The 24453-nt window shown below is 42.7% G+C and overlaps 1 protein-coding gene across 1 annotated transcript in view; it reads left to right on the plus strand.

The window, feature by feature from the left end:
* arhgef40 (Rho guanine nucleotide exchange factor (GEF) 40) overlaps positions 1–24453 on the plus strand; it is a 68180-nt gene that overhangs the window by 7415 nt on the left and 36312 nt on the right. Inside the window, exons 2-13 of the mRNA XM_049568416.1 lie at positions 5399–5488; positions 7919–8026; positions 11780–12065; positions 13179–14334; positions 14604–14842; positions 14933–15121; positions 15877–15991; positions 19571–19664; positions 19805–19891; positions 22008–22124; positions 23034–23132; positions 23651–23802. Coding sequence (XP_049424373.1) covers positions 5399–5488; positions 7919–8026; positions 11780–12065; positions 13179–14334; positions 14604–14842; positions 14933–15121; positions 15877–15991; positions 19571–19664; positions 19805–19891; positions 22008–22124; positions 23034–23132; positions 23651–23802 — 2732 coding nt within the window. The remainder of the gene's footprint in view (positions 1–5398; positions 5489–7918; positions 8027–11779; positions 12066–13178; positions 14335–14603; positions 14843–14932; positions 15122–15876; positions 15992–19570; positions 19665–19804; positions 19892–22007; positions 22125–23033; positions 23133–23650; positions 23803–24453) is intronic.

Genomic DNA, 24453 nt, shown 5'->3' on the forward strand with positions numbered 1-24453 from the left:
AAACAAAAAAGCAATTGGTATCGGCTGCGAATTGGCTGTTATTGTTTTTTTTTCTTAGACTTACAATCTTGTTTGCTTGCTTTTGTTTGTTTGATTGTCCTTCAACATTTTAATATTTTCTTAATGTGTCTGTACACTTTCTCCCAGAATGATGACGTGCGTTTTCAAACACATGCCCTAAGAATAAGTCTTAACAAACCAGAATTCTCATGCACTCCTCTGGTAAAAGTTATTCTTAGCCTTCTGTGCCTAAAATGAACTGTCATGCGTCTTGTTAAGCTCCGGACTCAGATCTGTTCTTCATTATCTCTCCCGTTTGGTTTCATTTGGTGATAATGTGCGTACAGCTATTCCTCCAAAGGACTTTGTAGACTGCGCTGGAAAATCTTACGAAAACAAAGCCTCTATTCAAGATTCATCACATCACATTAGTACATACGTGCAAATTTGTCCAAAGTGACCTAAAATACGTAAGGCACCTGAGTGCATTAGCGTCAGACATCTGATTGAAGAGTAACTAAGTTAAACGTATAGTCCCTTAAAGAAGAGGCACCTGGTTTTTATGTGAGAGGCTCCTGCTGGAAGGAAATCTAATTTACAAATTTCATCAGGGGTGCTTTGTTTCATGTGCATGTATGGGTCTGTGGTCGTAAAGAAGAGTGACTAATTGCATTAGATGCATGGGTGCTGTTAGCTATAGGTAGACAGGAGCAAAGCATGAATCAACCCCTGCACCTAGACAAAACACATGGCAGAGCTGACAGCATTACCCGGACTGTACTGGAAAATAAATGTTCACATTTTTACAACAATTTTGTGGTTTGGAGAAACAAAAAAGCAGCCTCGTTTTTTTCCCTTCCCTCTATTAGACACCATTCCTTGTGTATTTGAGTAATTGTGCTTCCAGATTGGAATTCCATTCTTTGGATTTCAGCAGTGGAATATCCTGTTGTACGGTACAGGCATGCAAACACAGAGTGAATGCTGAGGAAATAAAACAGGGTAAACGGTGCTGGTGGCACACAATCGTACATCACACATCCAAACCAAATATTGTTGCAGCTTGTCACTGACTAAGCTACACGGAGTACAGCTATCTGCCAGTCTCAATAGGAGCAACAATGTTAAATAACATGATGCTAATAAGTATAGAAAATAGTTTTCAGATAGCTCTCCAAACCTGAGTGGCTCATTTGTACAAACACTTAAGTAATGAATGAGTGGTACATTGAGCTGTGTTCTCTGGCACAAGCCGCATATTTGATCCCAAGGGGCTCTATTGAGCCAGTTGGGCTCAGATTGCAGAGTTGTTCCCATTCAGCTTGTGTTGAAAGTACAGAAGCATTACACAAAATTATATTGGCATTCGCAGTCAGTCTGGTTATACATAAAGAGCTGTGTCTCTGGGAACACACACCAAAAGACATTAGAGAGTGTCCACTGTCACGTTTGATTTTTTTTATTTTTTTTAATTTTGCTTTAATATAGTGTTGTGTTGAATTAACTCGAGTCTTGTGAGATGCTTTTAAAGGGCGTTAGTCAAAGAGGAAGTTCCTGCTGGCTTGCCTTGCAATCCCCCTGAACCCCCTGCTGTGCTTTTACTAGACTCAATATGTTCTGTCAGTGAGCCAGAAGGCTGCTTAAACCTCTTTTACAACCGCTACACCTACTACAGCATGCCCTCTGACAGACTGCTGTTTACCATAGTCACAGCACTGAGACACCTCCTCCTGAATATGTGATGTCATCATCATCATTTTATCAATGAACAGAAACTTTTTGAATACAACGCAGGGTTTGTGCCCTCTTATAGTAGTTGGAGTATAGATAGTGTATGTTACCTAGGACTTTAAAGGAACAATTCACCCCCAAGTCAAAAATACATGTTTTTCCTCTTACCTGTAGAGCTATTTATCAGTCTACATTGTTTTGGTGTGAGTTGCCGATATTGGCCGAGATATCAGCCGTAGAGATGTTTGCCTTCTTGCCACTATAATAGAACTAGGTGGCACTTGTGATGCTCAAAGGACCAAAAAAATACATTTGAAAAACTCAACAGCAATGTCTCTTTCCAGAAATCATGATCCAGCTATTGAAGATAATCCACAGACCTTGTTGTGAGCAGTTTCTTGTAGGAACTATTTTCTTTCTGACGAACTACACCTGCCAACTGTATGACTGTGCAGAAGGAAGAGTGCATCTACTCATGTATGCCTGTGACACTGTGAGATGTGAGCTCAGGCTGCAACTAACAGTTGTTTGGTTTATAAAATGTCTGGAATCCCGACTAAGAATTTTTCTAGTTGACCAATAGTCGTCATTTTGGGCCATTAGTCGACTAGGCACCTGCATGTTTATGATATTAATGTAATTATTAAATGATATATTTTAGGCGGGGCAACACAATGGTTTGAGTTGAAGGTGTGAGAAAGAACAGTATCAGTAACATTGTTAACACTGTGCTACATTACAGAGAAATACAAACCGTACTAATGAACCTTCATTAATATAGGCCTATATTTTATCTACAAGTGCACGTCACACACTGAGCGAGCCGTCTGTTAATGACGCTGTGGGCTAATGGGCATGTAGCTACTTCCATGTTTCAAATGATACGTCATGTTTGTAGTCGACCAATGAAGATGAGTTTACACATCACCTTGGGTTCGTCCTTCACCTTCTCAAAATGATCCCACACTTTGGATTTCCTGCCTGACATGTTATTAACTAGCCTGTGTAATGGTGTGTTCGTTTTGTACTCAGAGGTCAGAAGTGGGAATGACGTCACCTCCGAATTGACAACAGTTTTTGCAGCCTAGTTGACAACGGTGGACAAGTCGGAAAAAAAACATGGACGCACGCAAGAACGTTACCGTTCTACCGTTGAGCTAGCCGTAGCACTGTTAACAATATCAGTTGATAACAACGCTCTATGTGGTATTTTGCACATACAGACAGCGTAGCAGCATGCCCATGGGTAAAAATTGAACAGTACGATGGGTATGGCTGACCTAATGTAAAACAAATAAGATAAAATTGCTATAAACAGTACTTTAGCAGAGTGTTTACTCACTATGTATGTGACCAGCAGCCATCTTGAATTCCTAGGTCAGGGCTGATGCAGTTGCTCCGAGTTTTGAGTTGGAAATCCGATCTCAGGGTGCGTTCAAGTTTAAACTTCTGACTAGGAACTGGGACTTTCCGACCTCTGAGTACAAAACGAATGCACCATTAGTAACCGCAGGTACCAGCCCTGGAAATTAACGTGACTCCTGTCTGACTGCTGAACGTGGCCACTTCCTGTGTCTGTCCTTTCAAATTAAATTCACACATGGTCCAGTCATATAGGTTTTTATTTATTTTGCGACTAAGCAACCAATGAAAGGTCGACTAATGACCTTTCTGTTCGACTAACGTTTGGTGTACTATTAGAGGGGCAGCCCTAATCTTTGACAGTATTGACAATCATACCTTTGGGATTCTAAATACACTGGTATACCATAATACCTTGGTACCACCCAAGTCTACTGACGGGTTTTTCAAACATATTTTTGGGGGCTTTGAGCACCACAAGCCAAGTGCCATCTAGTTCCATTATATTCAAGATAAGGCAGACATCTCTACGGCTGATATCTCCAACACTCGGCAAGTCACACCAAAACAATCTAAATAAAAAGCACTACAGGTAAGAGGAAAATAAGGTGTGTTTTTGAAAATAAGAGAAAAGCTCTTATTGTAGTGATAAAAATTTAACTTGTTCCAGTAGTGAGGTGCTTTGTTCTGGCTTGCTTTAGCAAACGGACTCTTAAAAAGGTTAATTACTTGGAAACTTGTGTGACATGCCAACCATTTGGCAAAGTTTTCACTTGTTTTAAGATAAATAAGAACGATTTGGACACTTACAATTACGTCTTTTTAATAAGAGCTTTTTATGTGTGGCCTCCAAAAAGTTTTGTTTACTAAAAAGCCAACGGACTAACATGACCCTTGGAGCTGCTTGGCTTCTGGAAATCTGTGTTCAGCAACATTTATGGAAGCTCTGTCAGTTGTGTTTTTTTCCAAGTTGCCTTATATGCTCCCGTCCAAAATTTCTCTTGTTACTATGGAAAAATAAAGCAGCATGAATCTGAGCCCGGCGGTGCCACTGTGTTGTCGGTGCCATGAGGGCTGAAGTCACAGTTGAAAAATTTGCTCCGCAGCCAAGAGGTTGGATAGGAAACAGAACCTAACATCGACTGTGAGTGACCCTGAGCAACCTCGGCGGAGCAGGTCTCCAACCAGACGTATACTGTAGATCTGATGTGGCGTTTTCAAGTGTCTTGCTCTGTTAATAAGTCTCAGACTTTCTCCTCCTTAGCTTTCAGTCCCCTTGTGACTTTGTTTTCTGCTCCACCCTGCAACTTCTTGCTCTTTTCTGCGCTTGAATTTCCACTTTTCTCCGTCTTTACCTAACTTGCGAATAAGTCGATTGTTTGAACCTTAAATATCCGATTTGTTAAATTCATTTTGTCAGGGTGTTTGAGCCAAAGTTGCGTAAGTTGGAAAACAGTACTCTCTTGCTTCTAACACTCATTCTGTCCTCCTCCGCGGCTAACCTCAAACCCTCTGTGTACACAAAACAACCCCAAAAAATGATTTTCAATACGGCTGAACTTAGGTCTTCTTCCATAAAACCCCCGCACCACCACCAGCTCATTCCCTCCTGGCCCCTCTCGCGCTAGCCGCTCTTTTCTTTTTCCGTACACTCTGTTCTCCCATTCTGGGTTTTCTCCCATCGCTTTCCATCCATCCCCTCGCTCGCTGCAGTCACTCAGGACAATATGCCGTCTGTTGAAGAGAATCCCTACGTAATTGTTGTCAGATGACATTCAGAGAGTCGGATGGAGGTGAAACAAAGAAAGTTGGGAGAGGAGATGAGAAAAAAAGAGAGAGCGGGGAGCGAACTGAGGAAGAGAAGCAGATGGGAGGTTTGAGAGGAAGGGAGGGAGGGAGAAAAGAGAAGTTGGAAAAGAGAGAGAAAAAAGTTGCCATGCCAACCGTTCATGTAGAAAAATAAACACCGCATGTGTTGCGTGCTCTGCTCCGTCACCCTCCACCTCATGGGCCGGCCCCTGTGTTATGATGTGTGTGTGCATGCATGTATGCAGTGTGTGCAGGGAGCTCACATGTTGCAGTGGTTTCTTTTGTTCTGGGGGTGCTTGCATAGACAGGGCCTTGGAGGAAATGTGTGACGCTCCCCAGACCATACAACAGGAAGTTGAAAGTAGAATATATGTGTATATTTGTCCGTGTGTGTGTGTCAGCAAAAAGCGAGACAACCCGGCTGTTAAACACAAACACAGACATTAGAGTTGATTCAGTGTCCGGTTATGGATTAACCCTTTCTCACCACCCTCAGGGCTCGGAGGCAATGGAGGATTGTGTGCAGGGGGCGCTCTCGTCGCTTTATCCTCCTTTCGAGAGCACGGCGCCGCCCCTCCTCTCCCAGGTACATCCCGCAGTGATGCGCACACACACCCACACACACCCCCACACACACACACACACACACACACACACACACACTCCTTTATTCCTGTCTCACGTCTTTACAGCAATAAACAGGGGAATATAAATAATGCAGATTCAATTAAATGATAAGGCAATGTTGGAGTATTTGGGGACGGCGATGTTATGTGCAGATAACGTTGCATTTCCTGAGATATAAACTGCTGCTGGAAGCCAACACAAACAAAAAGCAAGCTGGTCAATTATAGCCAAACCCTCTTGCTCCAACCGGGAGCTTCACATGACTCGTTTCACCAAAAAACCGCACACTATTTCATAACATTTAAAGCAGCGGTTCCCAACTGGTCCAACCACGGGGACCAGATTTGTCCTTAGTCATTAGTTCAAGGTCCACACAGTTTAATAGATTCAGCGTTATACTTGCATTTGGCCATATCGTCGAGCTAGTTTGCTGTTTCTATTAAGTAGCTAGCTGTTAGTCACTCACTCTACAGCAGGAAACGGCACTTCAGAATAAAAACTTTGTGCTGGAAATTCAATAAACCCCTTTATTGTCATTGTAAGACCATTTAATGCTACTGATATAATGATAATATATTAGCACAATAATATGAGTACACCCTTTCAAAGAGCCATAAACTTTTAATTCTGAAGAATATTCAGACTTCAAAATTGAAAAGGTGTGAAACTTTTTTTTAAAAAAATATTCTAAAAATAAATAAAACGTAAATTAATAAAATGGACTCTTGGGCTCTGTTAACAAAAATTGCACTTGAAGGTTCAGAGTAGGGGATTAAGGAGACATACTGGCAGAAATGTAATGTAATAAGTATGTTTTCTTTAGTGTATAATCACCCGAAAATAAGAATTGTTGTGTTTTTGTTGCCTTAGAATGAGCCTTCAATATCTGCATAGAGAGCAGGTCTTAATTTATTGAGATTGCCATGTTGCACCGCCATGTTTCTACAGTAGCCCAGAATGGACAAACCAAACACTGGGTCTTGATAGGGCTAGTGTTTTTACCAGTTTAAATAACGGGTCTGTTTGTGCTGGAGAGGAAGACACCTCTGTGAGTAATTCGGCTCCTGGTAAAAACCTCCTGAATGTCTGGTTCTTAAGTTATTATAGCAAAAAAGATGAGCACACATAAGCAAGAGCTGGGCTAATGGCCTTTCTAAGACATGCCAAACAGCATCTGAAAAACACTGATTTGTAACATGAAACTGCTTTATTCAGTGTTTAACTTGTTTAAATAACTTGGTCCATTTGTGTTGGAGAGGGAGAAACCTCTGTGAGTAATTCGGCTCCTGGTAGCAACATCCTGAACGTTTGGGTCTTAAGTTATCAGAGCACAAAATTGAGCACACATTAGCAAGTGCTGGGCTAATGGCCTTTCCAACACATGCCAAACATCATCTGAGAAACACTGATTTGTAACATGAAACTACTTTTTATTAGCGTTTGCATTGGTTTTAATCACCAGGAAGAGACCTTAGCGGATTCTTCGGCACCTGGTTAAAACCTCCTAAACAATAAACACTGAAAGAATTCTAACCGGGAAAAGTTTCTGATGGTTGTGATCTGTAGTCCTCACTGCGAGATGCCACTAAACATGGAATATTAGGCAGGGGGTATAGAGAGTGATTTAATCCAGTTTCTCAATGGTTAGTTTGTTAACAAACAGTGCAAAGCAACAATTTAGCTCTAAGTTTTCCAGTTCTTCTGGCATCATGTTGGCTGAAATATTGGTGACATTCTTATGTAGGTTTAACAAATATGACCTTGATCATTTTTTGCTGACCCCGATAGGTGGTAATGCAGTTATCATGGCAGGCCTACACAAAGCTGGACAAAACAGGCAATCTCTGACAGGTGCATTTTAAGTCATTTCTGTAGGCTCTAATATCCCCAGCTTAACATTACAAACAGCCAAAGTCACATTTGTTTATTAGTGTTTTTAGCTTTGTCTCCCTACGAGCCAGTGAACTTACAGTAGGGGCCTCTGAGCTGAAGCTTTTGAGCCCTCTCTGTTTGCATTTATGAGAAAGTTTGTTTCAAGTTGCCATTTAGCTTCCAGTCAGATTTCGTTGTTGCTATTGAGAAAGCTGCTTGATGACTTGATAAAATAATATGAATAACATGAAGCAGCCTTTCCGATTACGTGCTGTCTGGGTTGAGGAAATTCCTCTGCTCTTGGGCAAATGAAACACTTTCAAATTTGAGTGGATACAAAAATTCATGGAGGACTAGTTGAAACAAAGGCTGCTCTTGGTTTATCAGACGCTGATATTCTGACTATGAAAGGTTTTCTCCAGACGTGAATGATATGTAAAGAGTACAGAATTTTGTTTCGTGCATACAGTCATCAAATGCTCTAAATACAACTGCAATCGATGTTTTTTTTTGCCAGGTCTTTTCAGTCCTGGAGTCGACCTATCAACACGACAGTCTTCGCTACCTCCTGGACTACTTCGTTCCTGCCAAACACCTCCTGCACAAACTCCAGCAGCACGCCTGCGTGAGTTCTAAATTGCAAACACTGGGGATGAGAACACACACACAGCTGTATAATCAGGAGCAGGATCAGCTGTCAAGTGCAAAAGGACCAGTGTGAGAAATCTGTCAACTGTTAGCTTTTTGATTTCATTTTCACATGTGTGTACTGGTACAGCTGACAGAGCAACCAAGTCTCAGCTCACTGAAGACAAGTTTGAAACCAAGTCTCAAGTCCTTATGAGGCTCTTTTGTAGGTATTTCATGGCAAGTCCAAGTCAAGGCTTAGCTTGTTTTTACGTCTTCGGGGCAACCAAGTCTCAACTAATTTAAGACGCGTTAGAAATAAAGTCTAAAGTCCTAGTTTTATAGGTATTTCATGGCAAATCCAAGCCAGGTGAGACAAGTCCAAGTCAAGATGAAGTCCTAAAGAACAAATTCAAGTCAAGTTTCAAGTGTTCAAAGGACTAGACTTGTTTTTAAGTTTTCAGGGCAATGCCAAGGCAGTTAACACAAGTTCAAGTCAAGTTTCAGGTCTAAAGGGCAAGTCCAAAACCTTAAGTAGAAGACTTAAAGGTGTTTTGTGCAACCGCGTTTTATTTTAAGGAAACCTTAACTAGGACTTGAAGGAAAATCTTGACTTAAGGAGTTTTGTGCAACCAGCCCCAGGAAATTAGCAGGTAGAAAGTTGACTTGCTCACAAGTGTCGAGTCAAGTCAAGTCTCAAGTGAGTCAAAGCTGAGGTAGGCAGGATTAGTGTTGCGGCAGCCCCTTACTGGGGGTCTGTCTCTGGAGTTGCTGGTGGTCTGTAGCGACAGGGAGTGAGGCGGAAGAGGTACTGTGGTTCGAGGCTCTAGCTAACGTTAGCTACGTAAACAGGAAATTGATGCTGTGCCTGTGAGCCTCTGGTTAGCAGTAGAGATGTACCGATACCACTTTTTCCTTCCAATACCGATTCCGATCCCTGAACCTCAGGTATCTGCCGATACCGAGTACTGATCCGATACCAGCGCGTAAAATAAAAATGGATGGGATATGAATTGTTGTATGTCTCAACTCCTAAAACTCTATGGAAAATATTAAGAAATAAATACATAATAGTAGAATGAATGCCATAAAACTTTTTTTTATTATTCTTATCCAGTGTTGACACAGATCAAGACACAGGTTAAAGTGCAGCCACACAATTTGGTCAAAAGACATTTTAAAGGCTACAGTAGAATGCTTTTTAAACTCCACTCCGTTTCAGTTTCGTTTGCCTGTAGCGTGTGTATGCGTAATGACTTGAGGCATTACGTGTTACCGGATTGGTCATAGACTGTACTCGCCGATACCAGATACCGCATTTTAGGCAGTATCGGAGGCATTTCTGATACTGGTATCGGTACAACTCTAGTTAGCAGAAGGCTAAATTGTTAGCAACATTTTCTCTCAATCTCTGAAATGCTTTGCCGATGTTGACGTGGGTTTTGTTTCGGTAATTGTCAGACTTTTTTTCAGACTCACTGTAGTTTTGACAAGCCCATCCTCCATTTTTGGGGTTGCTTTGCAGCGTAGGCCAGTGCTGCTATAGCAACTTCCTCTGCAGGATTCTCCGCCATTGAATCAGCCTTTTTAACCAAAGGGACGTGCCCATGTCTGAAGGCTTACGTCTGGTTCCAAAGGTACCATACTGAAAGTGTTTGGTGGAAACGGGGTTTAAGTGTCAGGACCTCAGCCTCATATCACAGCACCTGGTGACATGAAGACACCAGTGCAAAGAAAAGTTCAAGGCTTTGATAATTTAGCACGTGTGACAGTTCCTCCCTGCGCTGCGGAGGGTCGAGCCTGCTCTTAAATTCTAGCTGGCCGGTAAAATTAATGAAAGTGACTTGTGAAATTTGAGATTTACCAGCCTCTGTGACCCGCGGACAAAAGAGGTGGTTTCCTGCCTTTGGGAGCTCCACTGAATCGACAGATTTGTGAAATACAGCGACATGAAGCATGAATAAAGGAGCTCTGGTTGTAATTCTCAGACTCCCACGTAGAAAAAGCCAATGCGTGGAAATGGTATGACACTGGATACACTGTGCAAACACACGCAGCTTCCACTTTGTGCCTTTGCATCGCTCCCTTTGCGCTTTCAGCCTCACACACACAAAAGATAAACAAATGAGATGCAACATGTACTTAACTCCAAGCTCTGAGGTTTATACTGAACAGCATTCCTTTTATTTTACGTTCCAACACACACAGATAAACAACACACACTGTTTAGAACAAGCTTGGAGGCTAAGAACTGTCTCATATTTCCCTTTACAGTTCTTCGAGACTTACACACACACATGCGCAGGCATTGTGAGCAAACTATGTTTTCATTGTCGCTTAGTGGAGCTGCCTGGGACGGGAGTTAGACTGTGAGTCATGACAATAATTTCTTCCATATGTGAGCGTGTTACTGCTGTGAGAGAAAGAGAGAGTGAGTAACAGAGAAGCGGTGGGAGTCGAAGGAGAGAATGAACATGGCTTTCATTCAGGACGCTCGCGCGTGTGCGTGCGTGCGTACGAAAAAAGAGAAGATGCTGGAGGTTGCAGACTATAGTGGACTGATTGAGGAATTTTTTTTGGTGAAACGGGAGGCGAGGAAGACGGAGCAAACACTGGGGTACATTGAGGGTAGGAGTAGGAGGAGGGCCAGAGGACGCAGGGAGTTACAGAATGTGGAGTGACTCAAGGCAGACAAACTTTTTAAGAGGGGAAAAGTCACACATGCTTTTCAGTACCCACCCTGACTGATATCAGACTGTTGCTTGCCCCGAAACTTTGCTTCAGTAGAGCAACAGGGAGGACTTAAAGGAAAGAAACTGAATAGGGGACAGAGGCAGAAAAGGAAAGATGGAGGAGGTCGAGTAAAGAATATAATTTGATCATGTCTCGTGAGTCTGAAGGGCATGGAGGGGGGAGGGGGAGCAGCCCTGAGTCGATTAGACGTGGCTGGGAACAGCAGAGAGAGGCTCTGGATGAGTTTTATAGTGCAGACTGCGAGGGAGAGGATATAGATCTGACACAGGATTGATTAAGGCGGGAATAGCAGATGGAATACGGTATTTTTTTTTTTAATAGATCAGCTGATAGCGCAGGGATCACACTAGGGGCCTTCTGTCCTTCACCTGAATCCACACAGTTCTTGAGTAAGTGTGGGATTTTCTATATTTAGACCTGTGTTGCTTCGCTTGCTGGATTTAGATCGGTTTTCTCAGCCTTACCTAATGTGTTTTCCTCTAATGAAACAGTGGACTCTTTCAACAGTGGCTGGCTGTTGTGAAGAGCCGGTCATCTGCATGTTTCTGTCTGACTCGCACTAACTCTCTGCAGCTATCCAGAGTCTTCTCACTGTGTCATGCCAGCTAAGCACTGGAAAACACTGTGTGAGTCACATGTCTGACATTTGTATGTGGCACTGGCTTTTGGCCAGTTTAGCTAGTGAATAGTGTTGACTGGTGCGTTATCAGTTCTAGAAATTCGACTCAACTGAATGCCAAACACAACCATGCAGACAAGCTCCAACTGGGTCATGTGCGCTATGGCTTGTGAATGGGAGTGCAAGATTGTGTGTGAGCATTAAATAGGATAGTTTGTGGCAGGAGGGGACTCTAAAGGTGACATTTCTAAAGGGCAGAGAGCGCACTACACAACGTAAAGAGGTGCAGAGAGAGGATTTAGTGTCATGCAGATGGTTTGATTTTGTATCTACACATTCAACACACTCCCTTTCTTCTTCTTCTTCTTGTCATCACAGTCTCAGTACCTGGGCTGCCTGTTCCTTCACTCCGGTTGGCCTCTGTGTTTAGGCGAGAAAGTGGTGGTACAGCTCTCAACCTTGGACTGGAGGATCCTGCGCAGTAATGACTTCTACCTGCAGGTGGTGCCCTTCTCTACGCGCTGCCCTCGCCTGGCACTAAAATGTCTGGCCCCTGGGGGACGCACCGTTCAGGAAATTTTGGTACCCGAATCACAGCACCCCCTTGTGTTCACCACTGAGTGGCTCCACAGCGTCAACAAAGAACGGGGGCACAAGAGAGAAGGTAAAAAGTCAACTTCCTGTGACATTTAATTCTTTCATTTTGTTTCTGAACATAAATTGTTAGTATTATTCAGTTTTTTAGGTTATGTTTAACCTTAGACACATATACTCTGCATTCATTCTGTCCGCTATTTGCATATTTTATGAAAGCTTATGGATAAGGACACAAGGGAGAAGTACCATCGAAAAATCAAGAGGGCATTACAGCGTAATTCAAGCAAGACACAACCGTAGGAGAGAACGAAGGCAGTTAAAAAATGGCGGAATGGAACAAATATTGAGCATAGTGTTAGTTTAGGCAGGACATGATGTCAAGCTCAGCTCTGTTCCTCGGGGTCTTTGCTGCTGCTCTCCCTGCCTTGCCATGGAAGGGCAGAGAGGTGCTCCTGACTGAACTGAAATATAGTGAAAAGAATCGTCCGTTCACATATTGCTATGTATTTAATGGCCTCACAGACCACCGCTATCTACAACACTGCCTCTGTTAAAAGGTACATTATTACGACCCCCTCCACTGCCAACTTGTTTGTTGTTGTCTGAAACTTTTGACCCTGCCCTCTAGTGCCATCCATTGGCTGTATCAATGCCAACATAAAAGAAGCATGAAAGTATGAAGGCAGTGACATTTACAACTTTTGAAACAGGCTTATCCACTTTACTTTACTTCTAAGTAAAGGAAGTATAAATGAGCTTTAAGAGTCTGGAAAAGTCTCCACTGATGTTTCTCTTAGGGTTTAAGCCACATTTACGCTTGTAATCAGGTGTTAAAGTGAAAATGATTAACACGTTGTGGTTTAGTTAGTCAGTAATGACCGTGAAGAAGACCACACTTAAATCAGGGGAAGAGAAACAGATGGCTAGAAGACGTTTATGACCAAGGGATGGCATGTGGAAGGGCAACAAGACAAAGGAGATATTTATGGGCGTCAGCAGGTGGTGAATAGTGAGAATAACCCAAAATTAGAGCTACAGAAGGGCAGCAAAAGTTTACACATTTGGTTTTCATGTATCTTATGGTGGTACCTCCTCTTATTAAATATGAGGACCCTTTTCTGCCTAATGTGTACCCTCTGTGAACATGAGCTTGACATAGTTCTTTCTCATCTTTGCACAGTTGGAGGAGGACTTGACACCTGCCTGGTTAGTACATGTGATGGTGTGGTTCGACTCCCGTGGAAAGAAGTTGTCTACCCAAAATTCATCCACGACCCTTCCGAAGAGCTGGGCTTGATGTCCAGCCACGAGGGCTCCGACCGTCTTCCCAGTGAGGGGGGCAGCAGCCTCGGGGGCTGGGGTGGCTCATCCTCTGGGGAACTTGACTCCTGGTCCTGGGATGAGGAGGAAGATGATGGTTTACCACCAGACGGTTTGGACTCTGAACCTGGGCTTTCTCGACGAAGGCGCAGTGAAGACGGGCTCGGGCGGACGACGAGGCACCCTCAGCTGGATGGGGACTATGTGGAGCTGTTGGAGCCCAGATTGGGCCCCGATGGAGGGGTTGACACAAGGCAGAGGTACCTGGAGATGCATGGAATTTGTAAGACCAAGACTTTGCCTCTGTGCAGGCGAGGGAAAGCCATCAAACTCCGGAAGGGGAGAGCTTGGGGATATGGAAAGCTGGAAGGGTCAGGAAGCTTTCGAGCTGTCCTTGGTGCCAAAAGAGACATGGTTACCCCAAAAGGGGTTGTTTTACCACCTCAGCCTCAACCAGAAGTCCCTGAACCTGGCAGAGGGAGGCGGTGTTACTCCTCATCTGTCCACGACTCTGATGAAGGAGATAAAACAAGCAGAGACTCTGAGGGCTTGGAAAGCCACCGGCTTTATTTTGACAGCCCATTCAAAGAAAGGAGGCCTGGCGTGGGCAAGGAGAGAGATAGCAACGGCCTCACGCCATCGTGTAGAGACAATCATAGAGGTAAAGACTCTGAGAGTGGCGAAAGTTTGGCCACGAATGAAATCCCTGACTTGACGATCCACAAAGCCGGGCACGTTATAGAGGGCCATTCAGATCACGGATCTCATTCAGACTCTGTTTTTGAGGATACAGATAAACCACTGAGTGGAGACAGTGATGCCACCACCCCAACATCAGACGCACCAGAGGGACCGTTTACTGGAGTTTTAGAAAGTGGGGAAATTACCAACAGTGGATCTAAACTTAAGAATTCCTCCAACCCAAAGGTGACGGAGGAAAGGGATGATGGGAAGACGGAGGACAGAGTTTGTCCCAGAGGAAAGGAAGTTAAAACTGCAGGATTCAGAGCACCAAGGTACTGTTGTATTTCTTACAGGCACTCCTCCTTCTTATTTGTTTTCTTTTTCACACTTCCATATGAAAGCACAGATAAGTCACACTTTGGTGCAAACTCTGCACACGACATATAGATTGTTTGAAGTCACACACATATAGACTTGAAACCAGTGGTACCAAAGACACCCTCTGAGGGACATTATATCCAAACAAAGTGATTTCTAAAGTGATACAAATTATTAACTGTCTGTTGCACCTCATTAGTACCTTCCTGTGCTTTGTCTATAGGAGGAAAAGGAAGGGAAAGGGGGCCAAAGGGAGGGCTAGGTCTGGTGGCCGTGGACACCAGAAGGGATCAAAACAGCAGGGAAAAGCTACTCAGCCAAGTCCCACTACCTCCTCTGACTTGACAAAGCTGCCAATCACAGAGGAGAACCAGTCTGAACAAAGAAATCAGACAGATGAACCCGATGGAGTACCGCCTCCAACAAATGAGGGGACAGAAGACACAAGGAAAAGCAGAGCAGGTCTGAAGGAAACTTGGTGATAATGCATGAACTAAAGGTCCCTAAAATATCCCATAGAGTGTTTTCTTTAACTTTTGCATCCCTCAACAGAGAAAGATGCCGAATCTTTGCCTGTCTGCAACGGCCAATCAGGCACATCCTTACTTAACCACTCTAATGAGGAGGCAGGGACAGGAGAGACATGTCCTGACCAACTCAATGGTGTTACGTCTAAAGAGCCTCCTCTGCTGAGGGAACTGGACACAGAGCTTCTCCAGTCAGGGAAACTGAAGTTAACAGGCAAGTTCCTTTTCTGGATTTTTGTTATGCTAGTTAGAATTCGGCTCAAACCTCAAATTGGACAGTTAGTCTTGTAGAAATATGACTTTGTTGTTGTCCAGTATCATATATTGGTAGGCTAGTACGGTAGGTCCTTACCTCTTACCATCTGATTAGCACAATTTTACATCAAAAATCACACTTCTTTTCTGAGTCACAAGTCAGACAAATCTGAACATACATACATTATACACATACTGTTAGATTCAGTGTGACCTCATTCTCTTGGTATATCAATATCTTCAATGTCCATCACATATAAAAGTCCATAAATCCACTCAGATATCCTAGAAAAAAAGACGCCCCTTTTAAGTTTACATCATGTCCAGAAGTTTCCTTTAGTATTAAAAGTAACCCACAAGTTTATATCTGTACATCCATGCTAACCGTGCAAACTGTTAATAGCTAATTCTGCACAAGTTGTCATGGTACAAATTTTATAAAATGTAAACATATATATGCAAAAAACAGAGCTTAAGGTGTAGCCCACAGCTAACCCACTAGCTTTATGGCAACTTTTTACTTCCTGCTTTCATCCCCCAAAGCATTACGGGAAGCATTATTGGAAATGTAGCTAGTTTATCCTTTTTAATAGAGGTGGGTGAAACTGACAAGCTTACAGGAAGAAAACCCCAAAACAAATAAATCAATGTAGCTGACTAAACTTTCTCTTGGCCTTCCCTGTCAATGCTTAATATGATGCTTCCCCACCACAGGTACAGTGGACAGGTTGGGACGCGCTCTGGTTGTCACGGAGACGGATGCATCTGAGGAGAACTTCTCTGACGAGGAGATGGCTCGGGTCTTGGCCTGCTACCACAAAATCACTCGGTAAGTGAGTTTAATAGTTTGTTTTCGACGTCCCTTAATTGTAAGTGTCTAGATATCATCAGGGAATTAAGGCTTGTAAATTCAGCAGACCTTACAGGGCTCATTATCTCATTGTTGTCCTCAGATTCATCCTCTGCTTTTACACTCTTAACAGTCCCTACTGTAAAAAGTCAGATTTCTATGTCTGTTGAATGTAAAGTAGGTATAGGTGCTATATAAAAACTCAGACCAGTGCACACAGTCCGTATTCAGGAGCTGTGCCTTTAAACGAGCCATCAATACTTGAGGGAAGTTGTGATGTCACAGTTAGACTGTATAGACCATTTCAAACCTAAAAAAAACTTTCTAAATGAAGAAGGAGAGGATGAGGAAGAAGACATACTTTATTAATCCCTGAGGGGAAATCCAATTTTTTTCACAGACAGGCCAGAAAACACACACACATGCACTAAATAAAGAGATATCAGAGTGTGGGGGCTGCTCCGAGCAGTCGGGAGCTTGGTGCCTTGCTGAAGGGCACCTAGGCAGTGCCCGGGAGGGGAACTGGCACCTCTATAGCTACCAGTCCACACTCCATATTTGATCCCGAACTGGCAACCTTCCAGTTCTCAACCCAAGTCCCTATGGACTGAGCTACTGCCGTCCCTTTGTATTTCCTGTTGGAATGTTTTGCAGTGTATGTGGATGACATCAGCTGACAGGAAGTAAACATGGATGAATCCAAGCTGTTGCTGAGCACTGCAGTTCAAGTGAAGATAGAAAGTGCAGCTACAGTGCTGGTTGTCATTTCCCCCTGCAGTAAGAGTGCAGAGAGAGCAGATGTGAAAGACCCAGAAACACTGACCAATCAGAGCAGTTCAGGAGGGGACTTAAAGAGACAGGCGCCACAACGGAGCATTTCAGTCAGATGTTCCTAGGCCACTTAGTCTGTGAGGTGTCTCAGAGTTGACTTGTGTTCTGGTTCCTTTACTGATGATCCATAGTCCTCACACCAGGCAGGGAAAAGGTTAAATGAGGTTAATTGAGAATATAAAAATAAAAGAAACAAAGTGACAGGCCAAGTCCTTCCAAAATTACAACTTGCACGGTCCACTACCGACCGATTTATTCTTATCGTATTCCCATTACTACACTTTAACACCAAAAACGTATTACGATCCAAACCAACGCAAACTTCATGTCATGTCGTCTTTTACGCACTGTAAGAAAACGTTGTCGACAATCATTTTGTCCTGTGCACTAAACTGCCTCATGGCACCACACCTGGCATAAATAACTTTTGGATACAGGTATATTCAGGCAGACAGTATTAGGAAGATAATGTTTTTTTAAGCATTTAAACATATTCTCGTAGAAACCCCAAATACAAGTATGAACCTGAAATTGAGCATAATACAGGACCTTTAAAAATTATTACTGTACTTATGTCGTAAAATCTATGATCAGCAAATTAAGTTTATATTTGGACTTGTGTCATTTGTTTCTTGTTATGCCGCTCATTTATAAACCCGTTCAACCAAAAGCGCTCCATAAATACATTTAACCTGACTTGCTTTTTGCTGACTATGCCAAATGAAGCAAAAGGTGGGGCTAAGAATACACCCTGTGTGCCAAAAGGCTGAGTAAGCCATAACAGACTGATTGAAAGTCAATTTAACAACCGTCTTTCAGCATTCCAGTTTTCCTGGCACAGTCACCGCCTGTCTGTTGCTCACGGCAAGTCTGAACAAAAGTTCCACAGCAGGTTTGGGAAGAAATTATATGAAGGGTAATGTCTGTAAAGCACACATGACCCCTAACTGCCCTCGAATAAGTACTATACACAAGAAAAATGGGTTACTTAAGGTTTCTACCCAAAGGGAGAGGACCATTTGCTTCTGAAGAACACTTTTGAAGAAAGGGTTCTTTAATGCTTTGTAAGACTAATGGTTCCTTTAAGAACCCATTTCTTCCAAAAACACTTTGGAAGAAAGAGTTCTTAAAGGTTTGATGAACTGATGGCTTTTTCTCAAAGTTTCAAATGGTATTTCCAAATGTAGATGTATCAGAAACCCCCTTAATCAGTTCATTTTACTTGTGTTCTGCCACAGCTGATATATTCACTATCATTTGAGGCCCAACCCAACTGCAACAGTAAAGGCTGAAACAGTAAAGGCTGTGGTAGTAATTCTATGAAATTCCCACCCTCTAAAACATGATTATGAACCATGAGAGTTGTGGGTTACTCTGGACCACATCAGCTACGGCCCTTTTGGGACCTTATGAAGCCCGAGGTTGCTGGACGTGGTTCCTTTGGCCCCACATCAACCTCTTAGACTAAAACCATGATCAGTGAGGGAGATCTATGGGTATTGTAGTCATCTGATACTTTTGTAGCCCTCCTGAGTGGGTTGTAGATGAAACCCATGGACTTTTAAAGGGATCTTGGTAGAAACCCATGGATGGATTTAGTTACGTTTAGCACGTCAAAAAAACCCCACTCCCACTATTTTCAATGTACAACCCAACACTAGCGGCAAGACACGTGTCAACGCTCCTGAATGCGCAGCCCCACAGCACTTAATGTCTTATTTCTAACCTCGCTGCCCCACTCGCTCTCTTCTTCTACATATCAACTCCTGTGGCAGCTCTTCTCTGCTCCTATGGCAGCTCAACTCCTCTCCTCACCATTGATGTAATGAGAACTCTGTAGCTGTTGCTGTGTCTCGTGTGTGATGAAGAATGGATGAGGAGAGACTCGTTACTGAGGTTGAGAAATATCCCGAGCTTAACGACCCACTATCCTGTCATTATAAAGACAGTGGCCAAGAAGATATTACCTGGTGAGTCATCGCTCTGGACATTGACTGTCCAGACGAGAAATCATGTTCAATTAGGGGCTGTCCACACATGATTTTAAGATAATGCAGAGGTGGAGGAAGTACAGATCTTTAAGTAAAAGTAGTAATTAATTTGCTGTAATTACGCCATTGAAGGGTTCTTTGTAGAACGTCTGATAGGGGGTTCTGGGTGGAACCTTTCACTGATGGTTTTAGTTAAAGCATTTTACTTGTTTCTAGGTGAAATGCTCTGCGAGGGTTCCAGGTGGCATCTTTGTAAAAGGTTCTATGAAAAACCAAAACAGGTTCCCCTATAGCCCCGTTTCCACCAAACACTTTCGGTATGTTACCTTTGGAACCAAAGGTACCCCTTCATATATGGTACCTAGACCCACCGCACACAGTACCCTTTATATGCAGGCGTGGTTGTAATCAGCTGGTCGGTCAGTGGAGAACATCGAACATTTCATGGTCTTCCTTCTCGTTATGTGGCTGTTGATCACAAGAGGGAGACAAGCTTTGTTTGAGGAAAGGCTGAAGAAATACTGCCGAAAGGACGAGCCTAAGAACCCTATATGATTCTTGTCAGCACGTTTATTTCGAAGAGTGTAATGAGTTCAAGTCTCGTGGTATCATTTTTTAAGAGCTGCCCTTTCATTTTTTACATTCCAGGTGTCTCGTTTTAGATTATAACTCTTCTCTCCTAACTACTGCTCCTGTTTAAACCCTCCATTCTCCTCTCTCCATCCATCCTCATCAGGCCTGCAGCCAAAGAAAAAGGTCTCACGGTGTTAATGGACAGCAGACGCTCCCCGCCCTCCAACCTCTGCCTCTCTGCGCTTAAATTGTTCCAGGTCAGCCAGAAAAAAAAAATGTTGTTTAGCCAAATGTGATAAATGTTTGCTTTTGTTGCTCTAATTTGCCTGCAGATGTGATGAAGTAGCTCAAGCACATGTGTTTCTGGGCGTGTGTGTGTGTTTTTTGTGTATTCCAGGTGTTGGTCCCTGGCGGTCTCGGATCTGTTCTGGTTTTGGTGGAGGAGCAGCAGGAGTCCCTTTCTTTTAATGTGGAAGGAGCAGAGGTGAGGTCATACAAATCTCATTTACAGTTTATGATCCGGCACACACACGGCACAGCGCTGTTCATTTCCTTTTAGCTCATGGTTAATTTTATTACTTTTATTTGTATGTCTAAATGTTAAAGCACAGGTAGAACACCCACATGGAACTGTGTGGGAAACATTCGGAAAATAAAAGCTGGTCCACGCAACAGCAGGGATAACAGCTCGGGTATGAAATGTAGAACGTTCAAGAGGAAATAACGTTTCATACACTGTGCTTTGTGTCTGTTCCGTGCTAGAATGCAATGGATGTCAGCTGCTGTTAGCCGGGGCGCACATTCACAACCTTTTTTCCATACATTTGGCACATCCACAGTTTGCAAATAACTCTTATTTTACCTGCATTTAAGCTCATTGCTTTGCATCGATCTGTAGAGATCTGTCTTCCACACACGCATGAGAAATTGTTTGTTGCCATGTGGTTTGTATCACAACCTGGCAGCGATAAAAGGTTGCACATTAAAGGGAAATCCCACCCAAAAGATGTTAACAGCTGTTGCAGCTGCATTCCTCGGTTCATTTTGTTGCTTGGTTGCAATTATTTTTATCGCTCCAGATAAATTAACAAAATGGAGATGATGCAAAGAGCAACAAATGTTTTTGCTTTTTCAGCTCTTTCTTCTTAAGAAAGCTGAAAAAAAAAGGCTCTCCAAATCAAGGCGGGGGAGCATTTATCTGTTGCCATGAGTGCAAAATATTATCAGCTTTGTTAAGTCTTTATAAAACAGAGACATTTGCAAACACTAAAGCTCTTAGATGAGAGTTTATACGCTCAAGGCTTTTGCAGGATCTTCTTATACCTTGTGTTTTTGCCTAATTTTCCAAAATCTCTTTACTTTTTTACACATTTGTGTTTCTACTGTCTGCAGTGGTGCCTCCAGAAGTTTTTTATAGGGGTGGCCAGATGGAGCCAATGAAAATCTTTGGGTGGCACACCAAAACCGAAATGCATAACTGATTTCAGGAATTTGCTGACACAATTCGGTTTCTTACTTTATAGATATTGTTACTAATCATCTGATGTGCATAGACTTATGCTGGCTCAGTTCAGATTTTGAGTCCCACAACAATCCTGTTTTGATACGTTATGTATCTGTATGTACATCTAGGTGATTCATTGTTCTTTAGATTGGCCAGTTGTCAATAAAAGGCAAATATATAGCTTTTATTTGATAACGTTAGCATGTTATATTTGTTTGGAAAACGTGTTTAGTATAAGACAGTTGTTTTGTCAGTGAACCTTTTGAGCTGTAATGGAGCTGAATTTTGTACCGTTACTTTTGTTAAATGTTGCTGTTGTCCCTGGCTTCATATGAGTAGAGGAAAAGTCTGCGAACCACTAGGCTAATTTATACAATGTAAAATGCCATAGGGCTTGTGCTAATAACGTTAGCATGTTATATTTGTTTGGAAAACGTGTTTAGTATAAGACAGTTGTTTTGTCAGTGAACCTTTTGAGCTGTAATGGAGCCGAATTTTGTAGCGTTACCTTTGTTAAATGTTGCTGTTGTCCCTGGCTTCATATGAGTAGAGGAAAAGTCTGCTAGCTGCTAGGCTAATTTATACAATGTCCTTGTGCTAAAAACAATAGCATGTTGTATTTGTGGGGAAAATTTGTCCAGATAAAGACAAGTGCTTTGTCTGTGAATGCTGCGAGTTATAGTGAAGCTGATTTGTGTACTTGTGTGAAAATGTTTGTTGGGAACAAGCCTTCTCAAGTTTAGGGGAGACTACTGGGTACCCATAGAACCCATTTTCATTGAGATAACTTGAGGTGAGAGTTCAGGGGACCCCTCTGAAAGTGACCATGCCAGGTCCCTCACCAAAATTTAGTCTAAATTCAGAGCTTTATTTAGCTCTCTTCCCAACAAGCTATAATGGTACCAATGAGTGCCCTATCGATTGTCTAGTTTCACAAGATACCACTGGTAGTTTAAAAACTGAGCATACCAACGCCTCTTAAAGACAGTATTGTCAGCCTCCACTTATTTTTTGGCCTTTGGGGGCCAACAGTTGTTTTAGTCTTGGAGGCACCACTGCCTGCCATTAATTTGTATCCCTGTCCTTTCCTGTCCAGATCCACTCGGTGCGAGGTACAGGGGTCCTTCAGCAATATGTTGATAAGCAGCAGCTGCCCAAAGAGATGGACGGAGACTTCACCCACTGTCACTCAGACTGGCTGGCCTTCAGACTGGTGAGAATCTGTTGCTTTTTGTCTGGTTAGATAAAATAACTTCCTTTCTTCTTATTTCTTTCTCCTAAATTTCTACACACTCTATAATTTTTTTATTTTTTCTTAAACTTTTCCATGGCAGGTCCACTCAGCTGAGGCGAACTGATTTACTGACCTGAGTGTGTGTTTAAGTGGTTTTGAGGAAACTGAGCAGGAAATGATACTTGAGGCATTTAAGATGGACTGATATCTATGCTTTTGCAAATTATTCAGATTTAGTTATTTGTATGAATTCAGTATTCCTGCACAGAGTGGTTGTTGCCTCACAGTCTGACTGTTATACATACACACAAATAACTTTCAGTGTGACGTATCACAGCTGGAGTGCCAATTTTAGTGTGAACATCTGTTTCATTTTTCAGTTCTCATACAGCACTTGTTGGTAACTACTAAGCTTTTCTTTTGTGAACCTTAAGATTAAGATATTACCGCAAAAACCGTAGGAGGCAAGTGGGAGAAGGGACAGTTTGGAGAGGAGGAAGGACACATAAGCGGATGTTGGCTGGAAAGAGCGGCTGTCCCGTGGTGGTCGATGATTTCAAAGATTCTTGATGAACTGGGCGTGGAGGATAAATCGAGGGAAGAGGGTCTGAGAAGAATCTTATGGGCTCTTAATGGCTTTTCCCGTAGACAGTTTATATTGCTTTATCCAAACAGAAGAAAACATTTTCCTGTCCCTCGCCCTCTCTCTGACCTCTCTCATGGACTTACAAAAAAAAGAAAAGAAAGACGGGATTTCCTGCAATTTCATACACAAACCTGAGTCTGCTTAACTTACTGTTTGTGTTTGATGTTAATTTGATGTCATAAGTAAAACAAAAGAAGTCTCAAAATCACTGACTCCTCCCCTATTTTTTTTTTTACCTTCAGAGCCTGGAGAGTCTGACAGAGCGTTGTGAGAGCGCCCTCGCACTCCTCGGAGAAGCACTGCAGTCTATGGACTCGGAGCCAATGCCAGACAACATCAAGGTACAGAAGTTAATACTCTTTTGTGTCTCTTATAGCAACTGTTTTGTGGGTTTAATAGGTAGTATATGCATTCGTTGGCCACTTTATTAGGTACACCTGTTCAACTGCTTGTTAAATGCAAATATTTAATGAGTCAATCACGTGGCAGCAACTCAATGAATTTAGGCATGTAGACAAAGATGAAGTTCAAACTGAGCACTAGAATGGCTCAGATCATCTCAAACTGGTTTCTTGAACATGACAATGAGTTCACTGTACTCCAATGGCCTCCACAGTCACCAGATCTCAATCCAGTAGAGCACCTTTGGGATGTGTGTGATGCTATCATGTCAATATGGACCAAAATCTCTGAGGAATGTTTCCAGCACCTTGTTGAATCTGTGCTACCAAGAATTAAGGCAGTTCTGGAGGCAAAAGGGGTCCCACCTGGTACTAGCAAGGTGTACCTAATAAAGTGGCCAGTGATTTATATGAGTCCTTTACAGAATTCTTACAGTGTGCACACTGTTCTTCCTCAGGCTGTTCCTCTGAGCATCGACAAGCACAGACAGCTCATGGCGAGCGTCCTGGCTGACCAGCGCTTGACTGAGCCACAGCAAAGGGGCGGGGCCTGGCTTGCAGGACTTACCAATAGCGCATCTGGACTGGCACAGAAGTCACCGGACTGCAGGTACTAGAGGCTGAATGTTTTAAGAATTTTGTTCAGTATTGTTTTGTTTTTTTTGTCTCGATTTTAAATAAAATGTGTTTAACAATGACAAAATTACCAGAGGTAGACTTACGGATGGCTCTGAGTCCTCTGCCTCTGGAGTCTGGTGTGTTTGGTGATTGCAATTTTGGGGCTGTTTCTAATTAAACATAAAGGATCTTACTCTTTAACAAAAAGGTCTATCTCAGTAGGGATCCCTTCCATAATGCTGTCAGACACTCACTGTTACAATCTGAGCCTGTCAGTGGCAAAACAAGCACATTCAGTGGAAGTACATTGACATCATGCCCCAAGTGGTTACGTTGCAGCCTGTTTCCGCAGCCCTCCCCCTCAGTACTGGACCCATTTCAAAAGTTGTTGTTCCCATTAGTCATTTAGACAGAGAAACACAGGGAAATTGGGCCGAGGTTAAAAAAATACCAAAGTTACCCTTTAAAGAATGGATTTAGACTCATTATTTACAGTAGCAACGTGAGCATCTGCATATACTCCCTCTTGTTATGATGCTAATGAGACTGTATACGGCTGGAATATATACATCACACACAGGCCTATTGAAGTAGGACTATTTTAAATACAAAGATGTCATGACAAACACAACTATTCTAATTG

Source organism: Epinephelus fuscoguttatus, linkage group LG23 (assembly GCF_011397635.1).
Source record: "Epinephelus fuscoguttatus linkage group LG23, E.fuscoguttatus.final_Chr_v1".
Classification (NCBI taxonomy): domain Eukaryota; kingdom Metazoa; phylum Chordata; class Actinopteri; order Perciformes; family Serranidae; genus Epinephelus; species Epinephelus fuscoguttatus.